At 49.9% G+C, this 23,437-nt stretch overlaps 1 protein-coding gene across 1 annotated transcript in view; it reads right to left on the reverse strand.

The window, feature by feature from the left end:
- Positions 1 to 6,321: 6,321 nt before the first annotated feature.
- Positions 6,322 to 23,437, reverse strand: part of LOC140427112 (exocyst complex component 1-like) — a 122,978-nt gene continuing 105,862 nt past the window's right edge. The window contains exon 4 of the mRNA XM_072512636.1: positions 6,322 to 9,963. Within this exon, the coding sequence (XP_072368737.1) occupies positions 9,709 to 9,963 (255 nt within the window). The 3' untranslated portion in view covers positions 6,322 to 9,708. The remainder of the gene's footprint in view (positions 9,964 to 23,437) is intronic.

Here is a 23,437-nt window from a genome sequence, read left to right on the forward strand (position 1 = left end):
TCCAGCCACTTCCAGCTTTTAGTGTGAAACCATGTAGGTTACAACATAAGTATTTTTTTAAAAGTACAACAGGAGTTTCTAAACTCTACTACTCTTTCAGGCAAGCTCCATCCCCAACACCTTCTGTGTAAAATAATTTCTCTTCAACTCCCCTCTAACCCGCTACCAATTACTTTAAATCAGTTATTGATCAAGGACATAGAATCATAGAATTTACAGTGCAGAAGGAGGCCATTCGGCCATTCGGCCCATCAAGTCTGCACCGACTCTTGGAAACCCCACATTTCCACCCTATCCCCGTAACCCTGCAACCCCATCTAACCTAAGGGATATTTGGCTTGGCCAATCCACCTAACCTGCACATCTTTGGACTGTGGGAGGAAACTGGAGCACCCAGAGGAAACCAACATTAACCTAACCTGGGACCCTGGTGCTGTGAAGCCATAATACTAACCACTATGCTATTGTGCTGCCCCTGCTGAAGGACATAAGTCCTTCCTACCCACTCTATTAATCTCCCTCACATTTTTCCTTTCAGCCTCTTCTAGGTTTCAAATAAATCTTTCCTCACAGTTAAAATTCTTGGCAACAATCTTATAAAATTCCTGTGTGCCGTCTCTAGGCAATCACATCCTTCCAGTAATGTGGTGACCAGAATAGTACATACTGGGCGGAGGTTCTACCAGTGAAAGAAGAGATTGCTTGAGAGGGATCGTGTATTACATGGATTTGGATTGGATTTGGATTTGTTTATTGTCACGTGTACCGAGGTACAGTGAAAAGTATTTTTCTGCGAGCAGCTCAAACAGATCATTTAGCACATGAAACTAAAATAAAATAAAAAGAAAATACATAAAAGGACAACACAAGGTCCACAATGTAAATACATAAACACCGGCATCGGGTGAAGCATACAGGAGTGTAGTATTAATCTGGTCAGTCCATAAGAGGGTCGTTTAGGAGTCTGGTAACAGCTGGGAAGAAGCTGTTTTTGAATCTGTTTGTGCGTGTTCTCAGACTTTTGTATCTCGTGCCCGATGGATGAAGTTGGAAGAGTGAGTAAGCCGGGTGGGAGTGATCTTTGATTATGCTGCCTGCTTTCCCCAGGCAGCGGGAGGTGTAGATAGAGTCAATGGATGGGAGGCAGGTTCGTGAGATGGACTGAGCTCCATTGCATGGTTCGTCAAATTTCGGATCATTCCTCATTCTCTCCATTGTAAAATAGCCCACTTGTGTGTGGTATATCATCACTGGTACGATTTGGGCAGAGGTTGTGGACCAGCTCCCCCCTGCCCACCCTCCACGAGCGCAAAGGCATGCTCATACATGCATGTAATGTGGAGGTTGCTTGTTCCCTCAGTGCCAATGATGCAATTTAATACCCATGCAATATGTGGTCAATCCACCTACCCTGCACATCTTTGGGTTGTGGGGGTGAGACCCACACAGATACGGGGAGAATGTGCAAACTCCACATGGACCTGATCCGGGGCCCGGGTTGAACCCGGGTCCTTGGCGGCGTGAGGCAGCAGTGCTAACCACTGCGCCACCGTGCCCAAAGGGAAAATTCCACCACTGTGGCTATGAGGCAGGATATCCGCTGCATTGGGCACTGATGGCATCAGCCAGGTTTGTGTCGGTGCTGGGCCTCTTCTTCCCAGCTGTAGGGTAGAGAATGTCCACCTTACCTCGACATGGTCGAGGAGGACACCCAGGAAGACATTTCTGAACCTGGGACTCTAACCTTGAACTCCCCTTCCTGACATCTTGGCAAATGGTGGGGCTTCTGGGTGTCTCCAAAGATGATGCCAGATACGATGCCGGATTATGCACCGTCAGACCTGCCTTGCACTGGAATATGGCACAAAACATCTGGTTGCAGAATTAATAAGGTCAGTTCCAAAGGATTTAGTCAAGATTTGTTTTCCTGCCAGCCTCCACTGTGGGAAACACGCCACATTCCCACCCCACCATGGGACTTTGTCTCAGGATGGGGGAATCGCACCCATTAATTTGAAGATAACATATGCTGGACAACAATTAGCCACTAGAGGTCAGGCTTGTTACAAAAAGAAACAAGGCTTCCACATGCTGATCACACATTGCATGGGTATTACATACTTTGCCCCAGATAATGGTCTGAATCATGTAGTGAGCGGAAAACAAACTGCTCATTATATTAACACATGTCCACACCTTATACAGGATTTTGTACTGGAACTTAACCGATGTGAGAAAACTATTTCAATGTATCAACCCTCTACAGAAGGCCTGGGATCTGTGCGAACAGAGAAAGGAACTGTATAAGCCCTGGACCAATCGGATTGAAGAATTGGTGCTGAACAGCAGAATCTGAACCAGGAAGTGTCAGCTTGAATAGATAATTCAATTCAACTCTTGCTGCCTATATGCTAACTTGGACCAAGTCCAATTCATTCATTATCTCTGTGCTTACTAACCTACACTGGCTCCCCTCTCAGTTTAACAATGCCTCGACTTTAACATTCTAAAGGCATAGCCCTTCCCTATCTCTGTAAGCTTCTTCAGCCCTCCAAGCCTCTGAGACCTCTGTGATCTAATGCTAACACCGTGAACATCCCCCGATTTTCATCTTCCCATCATTGGTGTCGGTACCTTCAGCTCCTTAGGTCTCATTGGGCAGCACGGTAGCAAAGTGGTTAGCACTGTTGCTTCTCAGCGCCATGGTCCCAGGTTCGGTTCCCAGCTTGGGTCACTGTCTGTGCGGAGTCTGCACGTTCTCCCCATGTCTGCGTGAGATTCCTCCGGGTGCTCCAGTTTCCTCCCACAAGTCCCGAAAGACGTGCTGTCAGCTAATTTGGACATTCTGAATTCTCCCTCTATGTACACGAACAGGCGCCGGAATGTGGCGACTAGGGACTTTTCATGGTAACTTCATTGCAGTGTTAACGTAAACCTACTTGTGACAATAAAGATTAGTTTTAACGATTATTGTTAAAGCTCTGAAATTTGCTCGAAATGTCTCCATCTGTCTTCCATCCTTTAAGGTACTCCTTGAAACCTACCTTTGACCAAGCTTCTGGCCATCTGTCCTAATATTGCTTTATCCGATTCTATGACAGATTTTGCTTAATAGCAATGCTTCTGTGAAGCACTTGCTTTAGCATAATAAGACACCCACTAGCTGTTATTTTTCTGTCCATGATATGTTAAGCGTTGGCTGTAACCAGAGATGATGTAATATATATTCAATATGCCATATTGTAGGTGATTTGCTTTCATTTCCAACATCTTGAAATCAGTACCCTAGAGTTTCCCGATGCGTATGAGCTCCACATTTTAACTATACCACAGTTTTATACCTTTACAATCATTACAATAAGAGTATACAATTTATTGAATTGAAAAATAGAAAAAATTCAAAACTCCATCAACTAAATATATCCTTCGCAGACTGATAAAATGGTACACCACAGCACAAGACCATTCTGTCCATCAAATCTCTGCCAGTTCTTTCAAAGAGAAATTCTGTTGGTAATATTCCCCCACTCTCTCCCAATATCTCTGCAATTTATTTTTCTCCTTCTGGTATTTATCCAATTTTTGTTTTTTCTTTTCAGGCTGCTGTTCAACATATATCCACCACCCTATCACAAAGTGCATTCCAAAACTTTACCACTTCTGGCTATTCCTCATATTGCCTCTGGTTCTTTTGCCAGTTATTTTAAATCTGTGCCCTCTGGGTATTGATGATTCTTTCACTGGAACTGGTTTCTCTGTATTTACTCGATCTAAACCTTTGATGTCTTTAAATACTTCTCATCTTTGAATTCTGTGCTCGAAGGAGAGGGGCCGAGTTTTTTCAGTCTATCCATGTGACTCTGATTCCTGGAATTATTCCAGTGGATCTTTTCTGTACCCTCATCGAAGCCTTCACATCCTTCCTAAAGTGCGGTGTCCTCAAATAGACAGCTGGAGAAGAAACAAATGGTTTACATAGATTTATAAAACCCAGGATCCGACATGCTTTACATTTTATTATCCTTCATGTTGTATTAACTGTTTTGTTACAGTGTTCTGTCACCTTCAAAGATTTTTACAAAAAGCATCGCCATATCTCTGTCTTCTTGCACCTCTTTTAAAGTTGTACGATTTAACTAGTATCATCTTGCTCCTTTCCTCTTCCCAAAATGTATTAACTTACACTTTTCTCCATTTATGCACTAAGGAATGGTAAATTGTTCAGCAGCGGTTCGAGAAGACAGCTCACCATCATCTTCTCAAGGACAGTTAAGGGTGGGCAATAAATGCTGGCTTAGTCAACGCTGCCCATATCCCATGAATGAATATTTTTAAAAGTTGCCTCTTCAACATTTGTCTGTGCAGTGTACCATTCAGAAATGTAAGTCACCCCACGTGTCAAATGCAACTTTCATTGCTTATTAGCTTGACATCATTTTCACAGTTAACCAACTTTATGTGGAACTCATCCATAATCTGAAAGACCCTGGGCGGTATTCTCTCCCCCCCCCCCGCCCCCGCCACCGCTGCGTGGGAGAATCGCCGGGGTGCCGCGCGAATCGCGCCACGCCGCCCCGACACCCGCACGCAATTCTCCCACCCCCCCCCGAAACCAGCGGCGCGCAAGTCGTGCCGGGCCGCTCAGAGAATCGGCGCAAACGGCGAGCGGTAACTCTCCGGCCCGGATGGGCCGAGCGGCCACGCGTAAACGGCCTAGTCCCACCAGCGCCATCCACACCTGGTCATTGCCGGCGGGTACTCATCGCAAAGGCTTGGGGGGGCGGCCTGTGGTGGGGGAGGAGGCTCCATTCCCGGGGGGGCCTCCGGAGTGGCCTGGTACGCAATCGGCTGGCCGGCCTCTCTGTCGGCAGGCCACCTTTCTTCTGCCGGTGAACCTGGATCCATCTGTCATGTTTGTGCAGGGCGGCCTGGGGGAGGACGGCCACCACGCATGCGCTAATTGGCGCCGGCCCAACTGCACATGCGCAGCACCCAAGGCGCCGCGTCTTTTACGCGGCACCGGGTCTCTGACGCCGTGCCGAGGCCCCGCCCCCGTAAATCGTGCGACGCCCCTGCTAGCCCCACGGAGGGGGGAGAATAGGCATCTGGGAACGGGCGCTGACGCCGGAGTAAAACACTTTTACTCCGGCCTCGGCATTTCGACTCCCGTTGGGAGAATCCTGCCCCTTGAATGCTCTCAGCAACTTCCTGCTATGTGAACTGAGCCTTAATAGATGCTCATTGCATCGTCACTAGTTCTGAACTGTATTGACAATGAGAATGTCCAAGCCATATCCACTGCATTTGACTTCATGAAATTCTTGCACACACCACAGCTGGATGAAATTATACCTTTTTCTCAGAACAATGACATTTACTGCCATAGAAAGTGTGAATGCAATGTCATTATAAATTGCTCTGGGCAAATTGGCTGCCATGTTTCCTCTATTAAACAGCATTGGTGCTCAAAAAAAGTATTCCATGGGCTGTGAAGTACATTGGGACAGAGGCCATAGAAAGAATTGCAAGTTCTTTCTTCACCCAACATCAACAGTTCACTTTTGCTTGGACGCCTGAGGGTCAGAAATCAGAAAGTACTTTAGTTTTGAGCAGCCATAGGCTTGAATTCCCCCAACAAAGCCCATGAAATGGGACGTTTAGCAAAATACAGTTTGTTGAAGAAGCTTATTTCCCATTATCCATTCTAAATTTACTTGTCATTGAGTTCTATTCATATTTTTTGGTTGTCATGTTCTGAAGTACCAAAGTAATGGAACATGTTTTGGGATCAAGACATTTGTTTATTCTGGGAACAGGGCCTCTAACTTACCCCAGTTTTGTGTTGGACATTCTCTTCAATCATTAGTCACAAAGTGACTGAAGAAACTTTTAGCCTGGAACGACTAATTTTGGAGAAGTGTTGATGGTTGATGTTATCAAGGCCCAATAAATTCCTCTCTCTGCTGTTTTCATCTGTTTATTTTAAATGGCTGAACGTCTTTGATAAAATAATGAAGAAAATGAATTTCAGAGGAAAACGTGGCCTTATACCGACAAACACCTCATTTTAAACCAAAGAAAAAATGCTGGAAAATCTCAGTAGGTCTGGCAGCATCTGTAGCGAGAGAAAAGAGCTAACGTTTCGATTCCAGAAGACCCTTTGTCAAAGCTGTGACAAAGGGTCATCTGGAATCGAAACGTTAGCTCTTTTCTCTCCCTTTAGATGCTGCCAGACCTGCCGAGATTTTCCAACATTTTCTCATTGGTTTCAGATTCTAACATCCGCAGTAATTTGCTTTTACCTAATTTTAAAGCCTATGTGATTGATTGAATTGTCAATGATACGCTGTATTAATTTGTTTTTCCGCTGGCATTTGGAAAATAATAGGTTAATATTTTCAGTACATTTCTTTTTTCACTTACTCATCATCCAGCACTTGCAAATGCAGAGAACATTTATTACTCTACCAATGGTCCTTACTAATTATTTTAAATCTGTATTAGTAATATTTGTCATAATATTTGTCATCATTGTGCCCAAGGTGACAATTTAGTGCTAATTCTAAATAGATGTGTATGAAATATTGATTCCCACTATGAACTAGTATTCCAGGAATTCACTCAGGATAGTAGTACCTGCCTCTCAGGGTGAAATCCTCTCCCTGTCACATCAGTTAAGGTACAACATATGATGCAACAGAACCAATAACATTTTGGGGTGCAATATAGGAGTAACTTGAGACATGATGGGCGGGTTTCTGCCGCACGCCGTCGGGATTCTCCATTTCGCCGGCTGGTTAATGGGGTTTCCCATTGTGGGGCAGCCCCACGCCGTCGGGAAACCCCCGGGCTGCCAGCAAAATGGAGAATCCCGACGTCGGAGAATTCAGCCCAATATGTCTCAAGTGCTGAATGTTTTTTCTACATAAGCAAGTAGGTGGTGAAGGATGGAATTCAAGCCAATCTTTGCACACTTCAGTATTTATTTGCAGAGTTACATATTACAAGCATACAATTCCTAACCTAACAACCACAGTTTTAGTCTGTTTGTACTAATAAGGGCTCAAATGAATGCACTGTTATTTCCCACCTGCATGCTATTAAACAGCTAATAGACAATTAACCTGCTTGAGGGGTGCATGTTAACTTTGGACATAGTTCCCAAATGTCCAATCACTGGGTTTTTCTTGTTATGGTTTTTCTATGCTATGTTGAAGAACACAAGAAAAAAAGTAGAGCATGTGGTTCATTGAGGTTGCTCCAGCATACAATATGATGTACTTAAACATCAACTCCACTTTTGCACCCTGTCTCCATATCTCTTGATTCCATTACTGCTCCAAAATCTGATTCTCTCAACATTGAATATATCGGAGCATCCACAGTCCCCTGTGTAAAGAATTCTGAAGATTCACAACTGTCTGATTGAAAGATTTTCTCCTCATTACAGTCCTGAATGAACCACTTCTTTCCATGAAACTATCCCTCCCAGATCAGGGCCGAGATTCTCCGACCCCCCGCCGGGTCGGAGAATCGGCGGGGGCTGGCGTGAATCCTGCCCCCGCCGGTTGCCGAATTCTCCATCACTGGATATTTGGCGGGAGCGGGAATCGCGCCGTGCCGGTTGGCGGCCCCCCCCCCCCCCGCGATTCTCCGGCCCGGATGGGCCGAAGTCCCGCTGCTAGAATGCCTGTCCCGCCGGCGTAGGTTAAACCACCTACCTTACCGGCGGGACAAGGTGGCGCAGGCGGGCTCCGGCGTCCTGGTGGGGGCGCGGGGCGATCTGGCCCCAGGGGGTGCCCCCACAGTGGCCTGGCTCGCGATCGGGGCCCACCGATCAGCGGGCGGGCCTATGCCGTGGGGGCACTCTTTCCCTTCCACCTTCGCCACGGTCTCCACCATGGCGGAGGTGGAAGAGACTCCCTCCACTGCGCATGCGCGGGAATGCCGTCAGCGACCGCTGACGCTCCCGCGCATGCGCCGCCCAGAGATGTCATTTCCGCGCCAGCTGGCGGGGCACCAAAGGCCTTTTCCGCCAGCTGGCGGGGCGGAAATTCGTCCGGCGCAGGCCTAGCCCCTTAAGGTTGGGGCTCGGCCCCCAAAGATGCCATTCCGCACCTTTGGGGCGGCGCGATGCCCGACTGATTTGCACCGTTTGGAGCGCCAGTCGGCGGACATCGCACCGTTTCCGGAGAATTTTGCCCCAGAACTCTCCAACCAGTGGAAACTGCCTCTCAGTTTACACCCGGTCAAGCCCTCTGATAATGCTATACATTTTTATATTAGGCCCATTCTACGAAATATTTCCTTATAGAACAATCATCTCAAACTAATGAACTCTAAACCTTCCCCACCTAAGGAGAACAAAACTGCACACAGTACTTCTAGTGTGGTCTCACCAAAGCTCTATAGAGCTGTAACTTTTACTCTTATCTGCAATCCCCGTGCAATAAAGGCTGACATGCCATTAGTCTTCCGAGTTGTTTACTGTACCTGTATGTTAACTGTCTGTGATATGGGCACAAGAACACCACATCTCTCTGAAAATCAACATTTAACATTCTCTCATCTTTTAAACATAACTTTTTCATGCTTCCTATCGACGTGGATAATTTCCCTGCTTCTTCACAGTCTAGAATTGTCTGTCCTCTTTTCCATTCACTTAACCAGTCTTGATCCCTTTGTAGCCCTACTGTCCGCTCACAGCTTATTTTCTCACCTAGTTTTGTATTATCAGCAAACTTGGATATATTATCCTTGCCCTCCTCATCTAAGTCATTGATTATACATAGCCGAGGACGAAACATTTATCTTTGTGGTACCTCATTAGTTATAAATACCCTGCAATCTCCCAAATGGCCCAATTTTTCCTACTGTTTGTCATCTATTGAAGAGTCCTTAATCCATACTAATTAATTACCCTAATCCCATGAGCACTAATTTTGTGTAATAGCACTTTGTGTTGTGCCTTATTTTAAACCTTCTGAAAATCCAAATATAGTCCAGCCATTGATTCCCATTTATCCAATCTGCTAGTTATACTTCAAAGAATAGGGGGCTGATTTCTCTGCCGTCGGGATGCTCCATTTTGCCGTCAGCCCGGGGGGTTCCGAATGGCGTGGGGCTGCCCCACAATGAGAAACCCCATTGACCAGCCAGCGTAATAGAGCATCCCGTCGGCGGGGTGAAACAGAAATGTGGCAGGATGGAGAAACCCGCCCAGGGTGTCAAACACAATTTCCCTTTCATAAAACCATGTTAACTCTGCCGAATCATATTGTGATTTTCCAAGTGCTCTGTTACTACATCCTTAATATATCCTAGCCTTTTCCCAATACTGTTGACGTGTGGATCTTTTGTCAACTCATTGATAGCAATTGATTGCTAAATTAGTTAATAGCTTTATTACCATTGTATTATGCCAGGATCATTGAAGACAAACTGATCAATGTTAGTCAAGCAATTACTTCTCCTGCAACCTCTGGGATTTAACTTCAATCTAAAAGTATACAATTTTATCCAATGCAGTTTATAGAAAACATTTATCTAAATTTCAGCTCTGTTGAAGTCTATGGACTGGTGCCATTTGGGGCATTTTCGTGCATGCTTTATTGAAAATAATATTTCAGCAACGTAACAAATGAATTTTCAGTGTTGAGCTTGATGATAACGATAAGAGTAGCATCAGTACAATTCAATGGAAGCCACCTACAAAGAGCCCAAAAGGCAGAAACAGTTGAAGGCTTGCAGGCACAACTGTATCACCATCATTGTGTCCTCGGGGACTCCAAAGAAACTCATATCCTGAATAAAATCGCTGTCAAAATTCAGAAACTGAATGTCCTTTTGCAGGTAGATTTTGTTCATTTTCCTTAAACTTCGTATAAAAGCATACTTAGCTCCAGTGCTGCTGGCCTCCCAGCTGCAGACAGTCTGAAAATGTAGATCAAGGAAAGGATTATCCTGCAGAAGAGAAAACCAAAAATGCTCATTATAGTGGCATTCAGTATTTCCTACGATTATCTCCTATCTTTAATGCAGAGGATAATGAACATTTACAGAGGAATCATAATGCAATAATCTGATCTCAGAATGTAGATAGCAGTCATAAATCACAAGTGAGAAGCTTTAAGTCCCTCCTGTCAACCATCAACAATATCTTTCAAAGTTGCGGCTTATTTCTATTTTTGGTGGTGTTTGACTCTTGGGAACTTTCTCCAGCTCTGCTTCCATAACTCCAACATAGGTCTGCAGCAGGGGCCTCACCAAAGCTGAAGCAGCTGAACAGAGCAAGAGAAGCCCCCACCCACCCCTCCAGGGTGAAATCTATGGAACAGAAGCTTTAACTGTTCATCAGACTTGATCATTTAAATTCCAGATCGAGGGTTCAAACGAAATCCCCAACGAAAGAGCATTTATAATGCTTTGGTTTCCTGACGTATTACTGCTGGTGTGAGACTACATTTATCTCTGATCAATCAACAGCTTGGGGAACTGAATATATCAGTGAAGTTGTTCTCTGCTCGCTCAAAGGGCTAATTGGCTATTTAGCATAAACAAAATGCTGCTGTCGCTGGACATTTGAAATAAGAACAGAAAATGTTGGAAACACTCGGAGGTGCAGACATCAGCTGTGCAGGGAAAAACAAAGTTAGTGTGCGGAATTTTGCCATTTTGCCAGGAAAAGCGGAGGGTAGTCACCACTGGCATTGGTGGGTTTTTCCACCATATTTTTAAACTGATGGACAGAAAATGAAATGAATGAAAATCGCTTACTGTCACACGTAGGCTTCAAATGAAGTTACTGTGAAAAGCCCCTAGTCGCCATATTCCGGCGCCTGTTCGGGGAGGCTGTTACAGGAATTGAATTGTGCTGCTGGCCTGCCTTGGTCTGCTTTCAAAGCCAGCAATTTAGCCCTGTGCTAAACAGCCTCTATGGCGTCCCACGATGTAACACTGGTACTGTAGGCTTGCATTGAGCCTGCCCTGCCAGAAAATTAGGTTTTGAAAAGATTGAGATGCTCTTTTAAACCTCCCTCCCATGCAAACCCCCACCCCCCCTCTTCATCTTGGAACTCTAACCATCCCCCCCCCCACACACACACACACCATGGAACCCCTCCCTGATGCAGTTCTCCCATGGAATGCTGTTGCCCATTCCACTTACAGAGGCCTCCTCCATCACTGCCCAGGCACTGATCCCTGACACTGCCCCTTCATTGCCCGGGAACTGGCCTTGGCACTGCCCAGGCATCACCCTCTCCCCTCTCGGGGTTGTAATCACCTGTACCACTCCAGCAGGTGCTACTCGTCAGGTACACATCGTGGGGACCTGTTGGGATTCACGTCGGTGTGAATGGACAATTTAATGGGGGAGGGGGATCTATCAGGCATAAAGCACTGATGAAGACATTTACATATATTCAAATGGCAATCCTGTCCACTGTTTTGGGTCAATGATCTTTCATCAAAATTGACTGTTCATGTTTAGCAATACTTGGAGTAAACCTACTGTTCAAAAATAAACTATTGGCCGGGATTTTCCATTTGGGAGACTAGTGTTCCCGCTGGAACTGAATAGCATGTGATTCGGATTTTCTTTGGGGGTACTATTTGTTCTCCGATTCAGGACATGAAAATGGGCCAGCAAACTGCCAGTGCGAATTGGAAGTAATTCTGTGTTCAGTGGGTGGCGGAACTGCTGGGGCCGGAATTAGTGCTAAAGAACCTGGCAGCTGGAGCAGTTTTTAAGTGCTTCACTTACCACACATTCTTTGCAGCCACGAAGAAGGCTCAGAGAAGAGCTGCATCCCAATTTCTTGATGCCAATGAGGAGAGCAGCGACACCCTCTTCCCAAGGGCCAGAGAACCAGGGTGGGTTCTGTGGTAATACCAGGTATTGCAGTACCTGAGAGGTGGATGCCCATTGACTAGACCTAGGAGTCTACCATTGGCTAACACACATAGCTCCGCCCTGAGAGGCAGGGTATAAGAACCAATGCTGTCCCAGCAGCCTTCACTTTCTGTATCGAAGCTGCTGGGTACAGTTCTAGCTGATTAAAGCCGATTAGTATGACTCTCCTTGTCTCGAGAGTAATTGATTGTGCATCAATTTAATCAGCTATTACTTCTGAAAGGATGGACCTCCGCATCAAGCCAGAGTGCCTTCAGCTCAGTCCCCACGCAGACAACTCCGCTGCTATTTTTAAGCACTGGCTGGCGTGTTTTAAGAGCTTCATCGACACAGCCGCCGACACCCCCACGGAAAGGCAGAAGATGCACCTTCTACGCTCCCGAGTCAGCCCTGCAATCTACCCTCTGATCGAGGAGGCGGAGAATTATGCTGCAGCTATCACGCTGCTAGAAGGACATTACATCCGTCACCTGAACCAGGTCTACGCCCATCACCTGTTGGCAACTAGAAGGCAAAGCCCTGAAGAAACACTGGAGGACTTCTATCGGGCTCTACTAGTGCTGGGCCGGAACTGCGGCTGCCCACCATTCACGGGGAATGAGCACACGGAACTTTTAATTTGGGACGCTTTCGTGGCAGGTATGTCTTCTCCCGACATCCACAGAAGGCACCTTGAAATGGACACACTGGGCCTCACTGAGGCACGGGCCCTGGCAGGGTCTATGGACGTTGCGTACAAAAACGCACTGGCTTTAGCTCCCGGGCGCACAGCACCCCCCTGGGCTGCGTGGCACCCCGTCGCGGCAGCCCCCCAGACTTTCCCGCTAACCCCGCAGGCCTGCGCCGCTAGACGGCCCGTTTTCACCGCCGGCCAATGCTGCTTCTTCTGTGGCAAAGCGAATCATCCCCGCGCGCACTGCCCGGCCCGCACCGTCACCTGCAAAGGGTGCGGCAAGAAAGGCCACTATGTCGCGGTCTGCCAGGCCCGCGCCATGGCAGCGGTCGCCAGCGACTATCATCAGCTGTTGTTCCAGGTACCGGCCCTTCCAAGGCCCACCGCCGCCCTCCTACCCACAGGCAACGTGCGACCCACGGGTACGGCCATTTTGCCCTCAGCCACCACATTGGGTGGATGGTCGCCGCCATTTTGTCCCTCGCCGACGCCATCTTCTGTATTCCTGGACTGCATGTGCGACCCGTGGCTGACGCCATCTTGGATGGGGCCTCAAGCCCCCAGCGCTGCCGACTCCACGCTGCCTGACCAGAACCCGCCTTGCTACAGCTGGCCTCCGTTACCCGGAACCGGCCTCAAGCCCCCAGCACCGCCAACTCCACGCTGCCTGACCAGAACTCCTCCTTGCTACAGCTGGCCTCCGTTACCCGGAACCGGCCTCAGGCCCCCAGCACTGCCAACTCCACGCTGTCTGACCAGACCTTCCCCTTGCTGCAGCTGGCCTCCGTGACCCTGGACCAGAGTCGGCCCCGGACGCTAGCGAAAGCCACCACAACGATCGCTATCAACGGCCACGTGACGTTGTGCCTGATCGACTCCGGGAGCACGGAAAGCTTCGTCCACCCCGACACGGTAAGGCGCTGTTCCCTTGTCACCCACCCCGTAAACCAACAGATCTCCCTGGCCTTCGGGTCACACGCAGTGGAGATAAAGGGGTTCTGCCTACTGAACCTCACTGTCCAAGGCAGGGAATTCCGCAATTTCCGCCTCTACGTTCTGCCGCACCTCTGCGCAGCCACCCTTCTTGGGCTGGATTTCCAGTGCCACCTACAAAACCTGACCTTTAAATTTGGCGGCCCTATACTCCCCCTTACTGTCTGCGGCCTCGCGACCCTTAAGGTTGACCCGCGTTCCCTATTTGCGAACCTCACCCCGGATTGCAAACCCATCGCCACCAGGAGCAGACGGTACAGTGCCCAGGACCGGACCTTCCAAAGACTGCTGAAGGAAGGGGTCATCGAAGGGGTCATCGAAGCAAGCAACAGCCCCTGGAGGGCTCAAGTAGTGGTGGTAAAGACCGGGGAGAAACATAGGATGGTCATCGACTTCAGCCAGACCATCAACCGGTTTACGCAGCTGGACGCATACCCTCTCCCCCGTACAGCCGACCTCAGGATTGCGCAATACAAGGTCTTCTCCACGGTGGATCTCAAGTCTGCCTACCACCAGCTGCCCCTCCGTCATGGGGATCGCCAGTACACTGCCTTCGAAGCAGATGGGCGGCTCTATCACTTTTTAAGGGTTCTCTTCGGTGTCACGAACGGGGTCCCGGTCTTCCAGCGTGAGATGGACCGAATGGTTGACCGGTACAGCATACGTGCAACGTTCCCGTATCTTGATAACGTCACCATCTGCGGCCATGACCAGCAGGACCATGACACCAACCTCCGAAAATTTCTCCAGACCGCAAAACTCCTTAATCTGACCTACAATAAGGAGAAATGCATGTTTAGCACCGACCGACTAGCCATCCTAGGCTACGTAGTGCGAAATGGAGTCATAGGCCCCATGTCTGTCCAAAATCCCCTGGTGTGTTCTGAATGATCAGAATTCTACAATACTCAAAATATCTGTTTGTTTTACAGGAAAGAAGAAGCCAAAACCCCAATAACCTTTGATATACTTGTCTGCGGCATTCCCAGCAGATGAGTAGGAGTTAGACAAATGCAGACTTATGAGAAAATATCACGAATATCACAACAGCATCTTCCTATTGCACCTCTTGTGGTGATGATGTGGCTGCTGGACGTTTCCTTCAAAACAAATTTGTCAGTAGAGCAGAAAGGGCCAGTTAATTGGCAAGGTAAAGAAAACTGGAAAGTACCATCAATCTGAATGTTTTAAAGAAGCAGAGAATGCAGGAAGTGCACAATATGCCAGTCAGCATTTGAAAGAGGGAGCGACATTAATTTGGATGGACCCTATTGTCAGAGTGGGAACATCAAACAAACTTTTTCCTTCAGATATTGGCTGTCCTCCACTGCTTTTCTACATTATCAACCTCTGATCAACATCACTAAGATCTGGGCCGGGATTCTCCCCTACCCAGCAGGGCGGGGGGTCCCGGCGGGATGGAGTGGCGGGAACCACTCCGGCGTCGGGCCGCCCCAAAGTTGCGGATTTCTCCGCACCTTTAGGGGCCAAGCCCTCACCTTGAGGGGCTAGCCCCGCGCCGGAGTGGTTGGCGCGCGGCCAGCCGGCGGGAAAGGCATTTGGCGCCATGCCAGCCAGGGCCGAAAGGACTTCGCCGGTCGGCGGAAGTCTGCGCATGAGCGGGAGTGTCAGCGGCTGCTGACATCATCCCCGCGCATGCGCGGGAGGGGGGTGGGGGGTGGTGGGTGGTGTCACTTCCGCATCGGCCATCGCGGAGGCTATGGCCGAGGTGGAAGGAAAAGAGTGCCCCCATGGCACAGGCCCGCCCGCGGATCAGTGGGCCCCGCCCCTGCCGAATCGGTGGGCCGACCGGCGGGGCGCGATTTCCGCCCCTGCCGAAATTTCGGTGTCGGAGAATTCGGCAGCTGGCGGGGGCGGGATTCACGCCCCCCCCCCCCCCCCCCCCCCCCCCCGGGCGATTCTCCGACCTGGCAGGGGTCGGAGAATCCGTCATTATAACACTGCTGTTTGCGGGAGCTTGCTGTGCACCAATTAATTGCCACATTTCCTATTGCTTCAACAACGACAACGCTGCAGACATCCTCCATTGGCTGCAAAACACCTTGGGAAATCCTGAGGTTGCGAAAGACTAAATAAATGCCAGTCTTTATTTCTTCTTTCTAATTGTTCTTCACTCTTGATTGCACCCTGGGAGAGAGTACTGAGACTTCAATACAAGATCACTTGCTTGGGTCTGATCCCTAGCACGGGAAATCTGGCAGCCAGGCACCTTGGCACTGCCAGCCTGGCATCCTGGCAGTGCCCTATCAGCCTGACAGTGCCACCTGGGCACTCTGTTAAACTGAGACCCTAACGTCCCTCCCTCAGATGCATGTAAAAGTTCCATGTCATTATTTGGAGGAGCTGGTGAAGTCATCACCAGCGTCAAGGTGAATATTTGTCCTTTCATCACCATTAAAAATCAGATTATCTGGTCATTACCACATTGAAGTCTGTGGGAGTTTGATTTGTGCAGACTGGCAGCTGTGTTTCCCATATTACAACAATGACTACGCTTCAAAATGCTTCATTAACTGTAAATTGCTTTGGGACATTTAGTGTTTGTTCAGGCGTCATGTTAATGCAAATCTTGCTTTGCTTTTGGAACATTTACCATCAGATTTGCTTCCATCTCCTTTTCATGTCACTCATTTCGGAATTTTCTCAGACGATAACAACACATGCGCTTGGATTCTCAGCTTCATAACACCGGAAGTGAGAATCACGAGCGGGCGGAGAATTGTGCAAAATTGGAAAAATCCATTTTTCACCCATGCCGAATCCAATGCCATGCTCCGGAGGCCCTCGCTGACGGTAAAATCAAAGTTTGCGCCCGCGCCGGTGGATTCATGCAAAACCATCATTTTGTACAGATTTTAGTATCCTTAGCAGGTTGGACACTTCATGCTCCACTCCTCCGTGATATTCCACCCCTCTTGGGCAGATGTCATGCGGGTGCAAATTGGTGCAAGTATCTACAAGCGGGGCCTGGGCGCCATGGCTGCTGAGGAGGAGCAAGAAGGTAAGAAAACTCTTAAAATCTCTCCAAGGTCATTGGGCTTGCTTGGTGTGGTGGCTGCCTCAGCCAGGGGGAGTAGTGGGGAAGGACGTTGTGCCAAGTCCGTGGACTCGGGGTGTTCCCCCTCGGGACCGCCATTGCTGCAGTATGTGATTTATATGCACCCATCTAGTGCTACTTTGCTGACTGCTCACTGTACTCTATAAATGTTCAGAGAGTTTCTGGTCATCTGGGAGTCCACCCAGGCCTCCCCTCTGGAAACTATCAGACCCCAGCAGAATCACCAATGTGATGGGTGTGGTTATGCGTAATCAGCCAGATGCTGCCACCCCTCAATGAACTCCTCAGAAGCACTGCCCCACTGAAGGGCAAGCACTGGAATAGCAGAGTGCACGCCAAAGAAAGGACACATGCACCGTGAATTTTGGCATCCTCCCTGGCACACTGCCCATCTCAGGGCAGAGGCCTCACCGGTGAGGATTCACTGCCACTGCTGGCATGCCCCAGGTCCAGGGGGTGATCGATTGCACACATATCCCCCTATGAACACCGGCTCATCAGAGGATGCCCTTCATCAATCGGAAGGGGTTCCACTCCCTGAATGTACAGTTGGTATGTGACAAACAGCTGCATACCATACACATCTGCACCCGATACCCTGGTAGCACGCGCAACACTTATATTCTGGTGAGAACAATCGGTCCCAGCACCTACACGGTGCTCCCTTGGGTGAGGGCTTGGCTCTTGAATGACAAGGGTTACCCGCTGAGGTCATGACTAATGCCTCCTGTCCGCAGGCCCCAGACTGACCCGGAGACCTGTCATAATGACGCGCATGCAGCCACCAGGAGTGTCATTGAGCAATGCATTGGCTTCCTCAAGAAGCTCCTCCAATGCCTGGCCCGTTCTGATGGGGCTCTGTAATTTAGCCCCAGGAGGGTCTAGAACATCGTGCTGGCCTACTGTGACCTGCACAACATCTTACAGCAAAACGGAAACATGCTGGAGGAGGAGGAGGAATGCCAGGCCTTATCTGATATGCAAGGTGAGGAGGGTGCCAGGAAGTACTGGGTGTGGAGCCGGGCTGGCAGGGCAGGCCGCCCAATGTGTCATCCAGGGCCAACTCACACTGGACAGCCTCAACACCTCCTGATTTGCCAATTAAGAGGCCTGGCCACGGGCAGCCCCGCCCCGCTGAACAGCCCCGCTGCACAGCCCAGCTGCCCAGCCCCGCATCTCCATTCCACCCCCACCTCAAACCCTTCAATATGGAACCCCGTTCCTAATAACGGCTCACCCTTTCGATGTCCCTCAGCCTTTCACTGCTACTTCCCTGTCCCTCAGTCCAATACTCCACTACCCCTGTCCCTCAGCCCTACACTCCACTTACACTGTCCCTCAGTCCTACACTCCACTTAGACTGTCCCTCAGCCCTAGACTCCACTTTCCCTGTCCCTCAGTCCAATGCTCCACTATCCCTGTCCCTCAGCCCTACACTCCACTTACACTGTCCCTCAGTCCTACACTCCACTTTCCCTGTCCCTCAGTCTGTCACTCCACATTCCCTGTTCCTCAGCCATACACTCCACTATCCCTGTCCCTCAGTCTGTCACTCCACATTCCCTGTTCCTCAGCCCTACACTCCACTTTCCCTGTCCCTCAGCCCTACACTCCACTTTCCCTGTCCCTCAGTCTGTCACTCCACCTTCCCTGTCCCTCAGCCCTACCCTCCACTTTCCCTGTCCCTCAGCCCTACACTCTACTTACCCTGTCCCTCAGTCCTACACTCCACTTTCCCTGACCCTCAGCCCAACACTCCACTTACACTGTCCCTCAGTCCTACACTCCACTTTCCCTGACCCTCAGCCCTCAACTCCACTTTCCCTGTCCCTCAGTCTGTCACGCCACTTACACTGTCCCTCAGTCCTACACTCCACTTTCCCTGACCCTCAGCCCTCAACTCCACTTTCCCTGTCCCTCAGTCTGTCACGCCACTTTCACTGTCCCTCAGTCCTATATTACAAATTCCCTGTCCCTAAGCCCTACACTCCACTTACACTGTCCCTCAGTCCTACATTCCACTTTCCCTGTCCCTCAGTCCTATATTACACATTCCCTGTCCCTCAGCCCTATACTCCACTATCTCTGTCCCTCAGTCCTACACCCCACTTTCCCTGCCCCTCAGCCCTACACTCCACTTACACTGTCCCTCAGTCCTACATTCCACTTTCCCTGTCCTTCAGTCCTATATTACACATTCCCTGTCCCTCAGCCCTATACTCCACTATCACTGTCCCTCAGTCCTACACTCCATTTACCTTGTCCCTCAGCCCATCACTCCACCTTCTGTCCCTCAGCCCGTCACTCCACTTTCCCTGTCCCTCAGACCGTCACTCCACTTTCCCTGTCCCTCAACCCGTCACACCACCTTCTGTCCCTCAGCCCGTCACTCCACTTTCCCTGTAACTCAGCCCTACGCTCCACTTACACTGTCCCTCAGCCCTACACTCCACTTACACTGTCCCTCAGTCCTATACTCCACTTTCCCTGACCCTCAGGCCTACAGTCCACTTTCCCTGTCCTTCAGCCATATACTCCACTTACCCTGTCCCTCAGCCCTACACTCCACTTTCCCTGTCCCTCAGCCCTACACTCCTCTTACCCTGTCCCTCAGCCAGTCACTCCACTTTCCCTGTCCCTCAGCCCGTCACTCCACCTTCTGTCCCTCAGCCCGACACTCCACTTACCCTGTCCCTCAGCCCTACGCTCCACTTACCCTGTTCCTCAGTCCTACACTCCACTTTCCCTGTCCCTCAGCCCTACACGCCACTTACCCTGTCCCTCAGCCCTACACTCCACTTTCCCTATCCCTCAGCCCTATACTCCACGTTCCCTGTCCCTCAGCCCTACGCTCCACTTACCCTGTTCCTCAGTCTTACACTCCACTTACCCTGTCCCTCAGTCCAATGCTCCACTATCCCTGCCCCTCAGCCCTACACTCCACTTACACTGTCCCTCAGCCCGATACTCCACTTTCCCTGTCCCTCAGCCCTATATTACATATTCCCTGTCCTTCAGCCCTATACTCCACTTACCCTGTTCCTCAGCCCGTCAGTCCACTTTCCCTGTCCCTCAGCCCTATACTCCACTTACCCTGTCCCTCAGCCCTACACTCCACTTTCCCTATCCCTCAGCCCTATACTCCACGTTCCCTGTCCCTCAGCCCTACGCTCCACTTACCCTGTTCCTCAGTCCTACACTCCACTTACCCGGTCCCTCAGTCCAATGCTCCACTATCCCTGTCCCTCAGCCCTACACTCCACTTACACTGTCCCTCAGCCCGCTACTCCACTTTCCCTGTCCCTCAGCCCTATATTACATATTCCCTGTCCTTCAGCCCTATACTCCACTTACCCTGTCCCTCAGCCCTACACTCCACTTTCCCTGTCCCTCAGCCCTATACTCCACTTACCCTGTCCCTCAGCCCTACACTCCACTTTCCCTGTCCCTCAGCCCTACACTCCTCTTACCCTGTCCCTCAGCCAGTCACTCCACCTTCTGTCCCTCAGCCCGACACTCCACTTACCCTGTCCTCAGCCCTACGCTCCACTTACCCTGTTCCTCAGTCCTACACTCCACTTTCCCTGTCCCTCAGCCCTACACGCCACTTACCCTGTCCCTCAGCCCTACACTCCACTTTCCCTGTCCCTCAGTCCAATACTCCACTTTCCCTGTCCCTCAGCCCTACGTTCCACTTACCCTGTTCCTCAGTCCTATACTCCACTTACCCTGTCCCTCAGCCCTACACTCCACTTACCCTGTCCCTCAGCCCTATACTCCACTTTCCCTGTCCCTCAGCCCTACACTCCACTTACCCTGTTCCTCAGCCCGTCAGTCCACTTTCCCTGCCCCGCAGCCCTACACTCCACTTACCCTGTCCCTCAGCCCTACACTCCACTTACCCTGTCCCTCAGCCAGTCACTCCACTTTCCCTGTCCCTCAGCCCTACACTCCACTTACCCTGTCCCTCAGCCCTACACTCCACTTTCCCTGTCCCTCAGCCCTACACTCCACTTACCCTGTCCCTCAGCCAGTCACTCCACTTTCCCTGTCCCTCAGCCCTACACTCCACTTACCCTGTCCCTCAGCCCTACACTCCACTTACCCTGTCCCTCAGCCCTACGCTCCACTTTCCCTGCCCCGCAGCCCTACACTCCACTTACCCTGTCCCTCAGCCCGACACTCCACTTTCCCTGTCCCTCAGCCCTACACTCCACTTTCCCTCTCCCTCAGCCCTATACTCCACTTTCCCTGTCCCTCAGCCCGTCACTCCACTTTCCCTGTCCCTCAGCCCGTCACTCCTCTTACCCTGTCCCTCAGTCCATCACTCCACTTTTCCTGTCCCTCAGTTCTACACTCCACTTTACCTGTCCCTCAGTCCTACACTCCACCTTCCCTCTCCCTCAGTCCTACACTCCACTTACCCTGTCCCTCAGCCCTACACTCCACTTTCCCTGTCCCTCAATCCGTCACTCCACCTTCTGTCCCTCAGCCCGTCACTCCACCTTCTGTTCCTCAGTCCTATACTCCACCTTCTGTTCCTCAGCCCTACACTCCACTTTCCCTGTCCCTCAGCCCTACACTCCACTTACCCGGTTCCTCAGTCCTACACTCCACTTACCCTGTCCCTCACTCCTACACTCCACTTTCCCTGTCCCTCAGCCCGTCACTCCACCTTCTGTCCCTCAGCCCGTCACTCCACTTTCCCTGTCCCTCAGCCCTACACTCCACTTTCCCTGTCCCTCAGCCCGTCACTCCACTTTCCCTGTCCCTCAGCCCGTCACTCCTCTTACCCTGTCCCTCAGTCCTACACTCCACTTTCCCTGTCCCTCAGCCCTACACTCCACTTACCCTGTCCCTCAGCCCTACACTCCATTTACCCTGTCCCTCAATCCGTCACTCCACCTTCTGTCCCTCAGCCCATCACTCCACCTTCTGTTCCTCAGTCCTACACTCCACTTTCCCTGTCCCTCAGCCCTACACTCCACTTACCCTGTTCCTCAGTCCTGCACTCCACTTACCCTGTCCCTCAATCCTGCACTCCACTTTCCCTGTCCCTCAGCCGGTCACTCCACCTTCTGTCCATGAGCCCTTCACTCCACTTTCCTGACCCTTAGCCCTTCACTCCACCTTTCCTGTCCCGTCGCCCTTCACTCTACCTTCCCTGTCCCTCAGCTCTTAACTCTTTTCCACTACAACAGCTCCCCCTGCCCCTCCTCCCTCCAAGGGTCCTACCTGCATCACCACATGTTGTTAACCCTGGATTGGCAGCCTCAGCAGGTCTTGTCCATGGGACAGAGGATGATGATGACTCATTGTGAGATTAACTCTCGTGCTACTCATTGTCTGACAAATTCTGACTCCTGCCTTAGGATCACATTCCACTGTCCACTCAGGTGTAAATTGTAGCAAACTCATTAAAGGATCAAATGAACTGGACATGTTGGAAGAGGACATTCCATTTTAAATGGGCAGATCAGGCAGACAACTGAATCAAGACAAAAGCAGCCCGATCTCATTCAGAGACCAGGGGCAGTTGAAATGCAAATCACTTGTGGCCCCGGCCAGAAAGACTCACAATACATTAATGGGATAACAATTAAAGTTATCTCCAGCGACCATTGTCAAGAGACCAGGGGCAGTTGAAATGCAAATCACTTATTGCCCCGGCCAGACGGAAGCACAATACCTTAATGAGATAACGATTAAAGTTGTCTCCAGCAACCATTGTCAAGAGACCTGCAGAAACCAGAGACATTGCAAGCTTTTTGGAGGGGCACTGATTAAAATCAAATTACATTATGACACCTTTTGATTGGGGAACTTGATCACTTCCATTCTGTCAACAATCAGAAAGGCTTCCTTTGTCCTGGAACTCTCCTGTGGGAGGGTCAGTGTTTGACCCATTCAGGGTTTTGCCCTTAAAAAGTCAAGTCTGAGGAACTGTAGAAGTACTCTACTCTCTTGCCTGACACACGCTTCGCCTTGCTGAAACAGACCACGAGAACCAGAGGAACAACAGCCGCAAGGACCGGCCAGCTTGGAAGAAGATCTAAAGAAATCTGTGTCAACGTTTTTTAACTATCCTGTCCCTGGAGTGGTGAGTATACTCCTCCAGCTCACAGAAAACTCCCAATTAGTATAGCTTGTTGAGGTTTGGGGTGGGTGAGTGAATGTATCTGTGTTTGCGTCGCTAAAGTAAGTCTGTGTAAGCTGTAAGAATTTTCGATGTGCCATTTAGTCTCTTGTTTTACACATAGTATTTCATAATCGGTGTTTGTCTGTGTGGGTTAATCTGAGTTGCAGAAGGCTTAATTTCTCTTGAATAAATCAATTATTTTAAAACTACCATTATTGTGGTCTCACCTTCCTTTCACTGTCCGCTCTGGTCAAGTCACAATAATTGCCAGGACATAATCAAGGACCGGAAAAGGGAATCTGAGCGCTTCGAACATGCTCACTCAAGAGAGGCTACTGGTCAGTAATGAACAGTGGTCCCTCTTTCTCTCTCTCTTGTGAAGTTGCACTAGTGGGACACTTCCAGGTGACATTTCACCATCACAGGAGAGAGACTCACACAGGCGTAGGTGGCAGTCAAGGTAACTGGTGTGGCATAAGGACAACCTCACTGGTTAGGTATAAACAATGAGATTTGTCCCCTCTCTCTTGCGAAGCTTCTGGGTCGTGGTTTTAACACCTGCAGGAGAGAGACACCCACAGTTATCTGTGACACCCAATACCAGCCTGTTGTGGAGTAACTGGTCCCCACATGTGTGCT

Source organism: Scyliorhinus torazame, chromosome 7, assembly GCF_047496885.1.
Source record: "Scyliorhinus torazame isolate Kashiwa2021f chromosome 7, sScyTor2.1, whole genome shotgun sequence".
In the NCBI taxonomy this organism is placed as follows: Eukaryota; Metazoa; Chordata; class Chondrichthyes; order Carcharhiniformes; family Scyliorhinidae; genus Scyliorhinus; species Scyliorhinus torazame.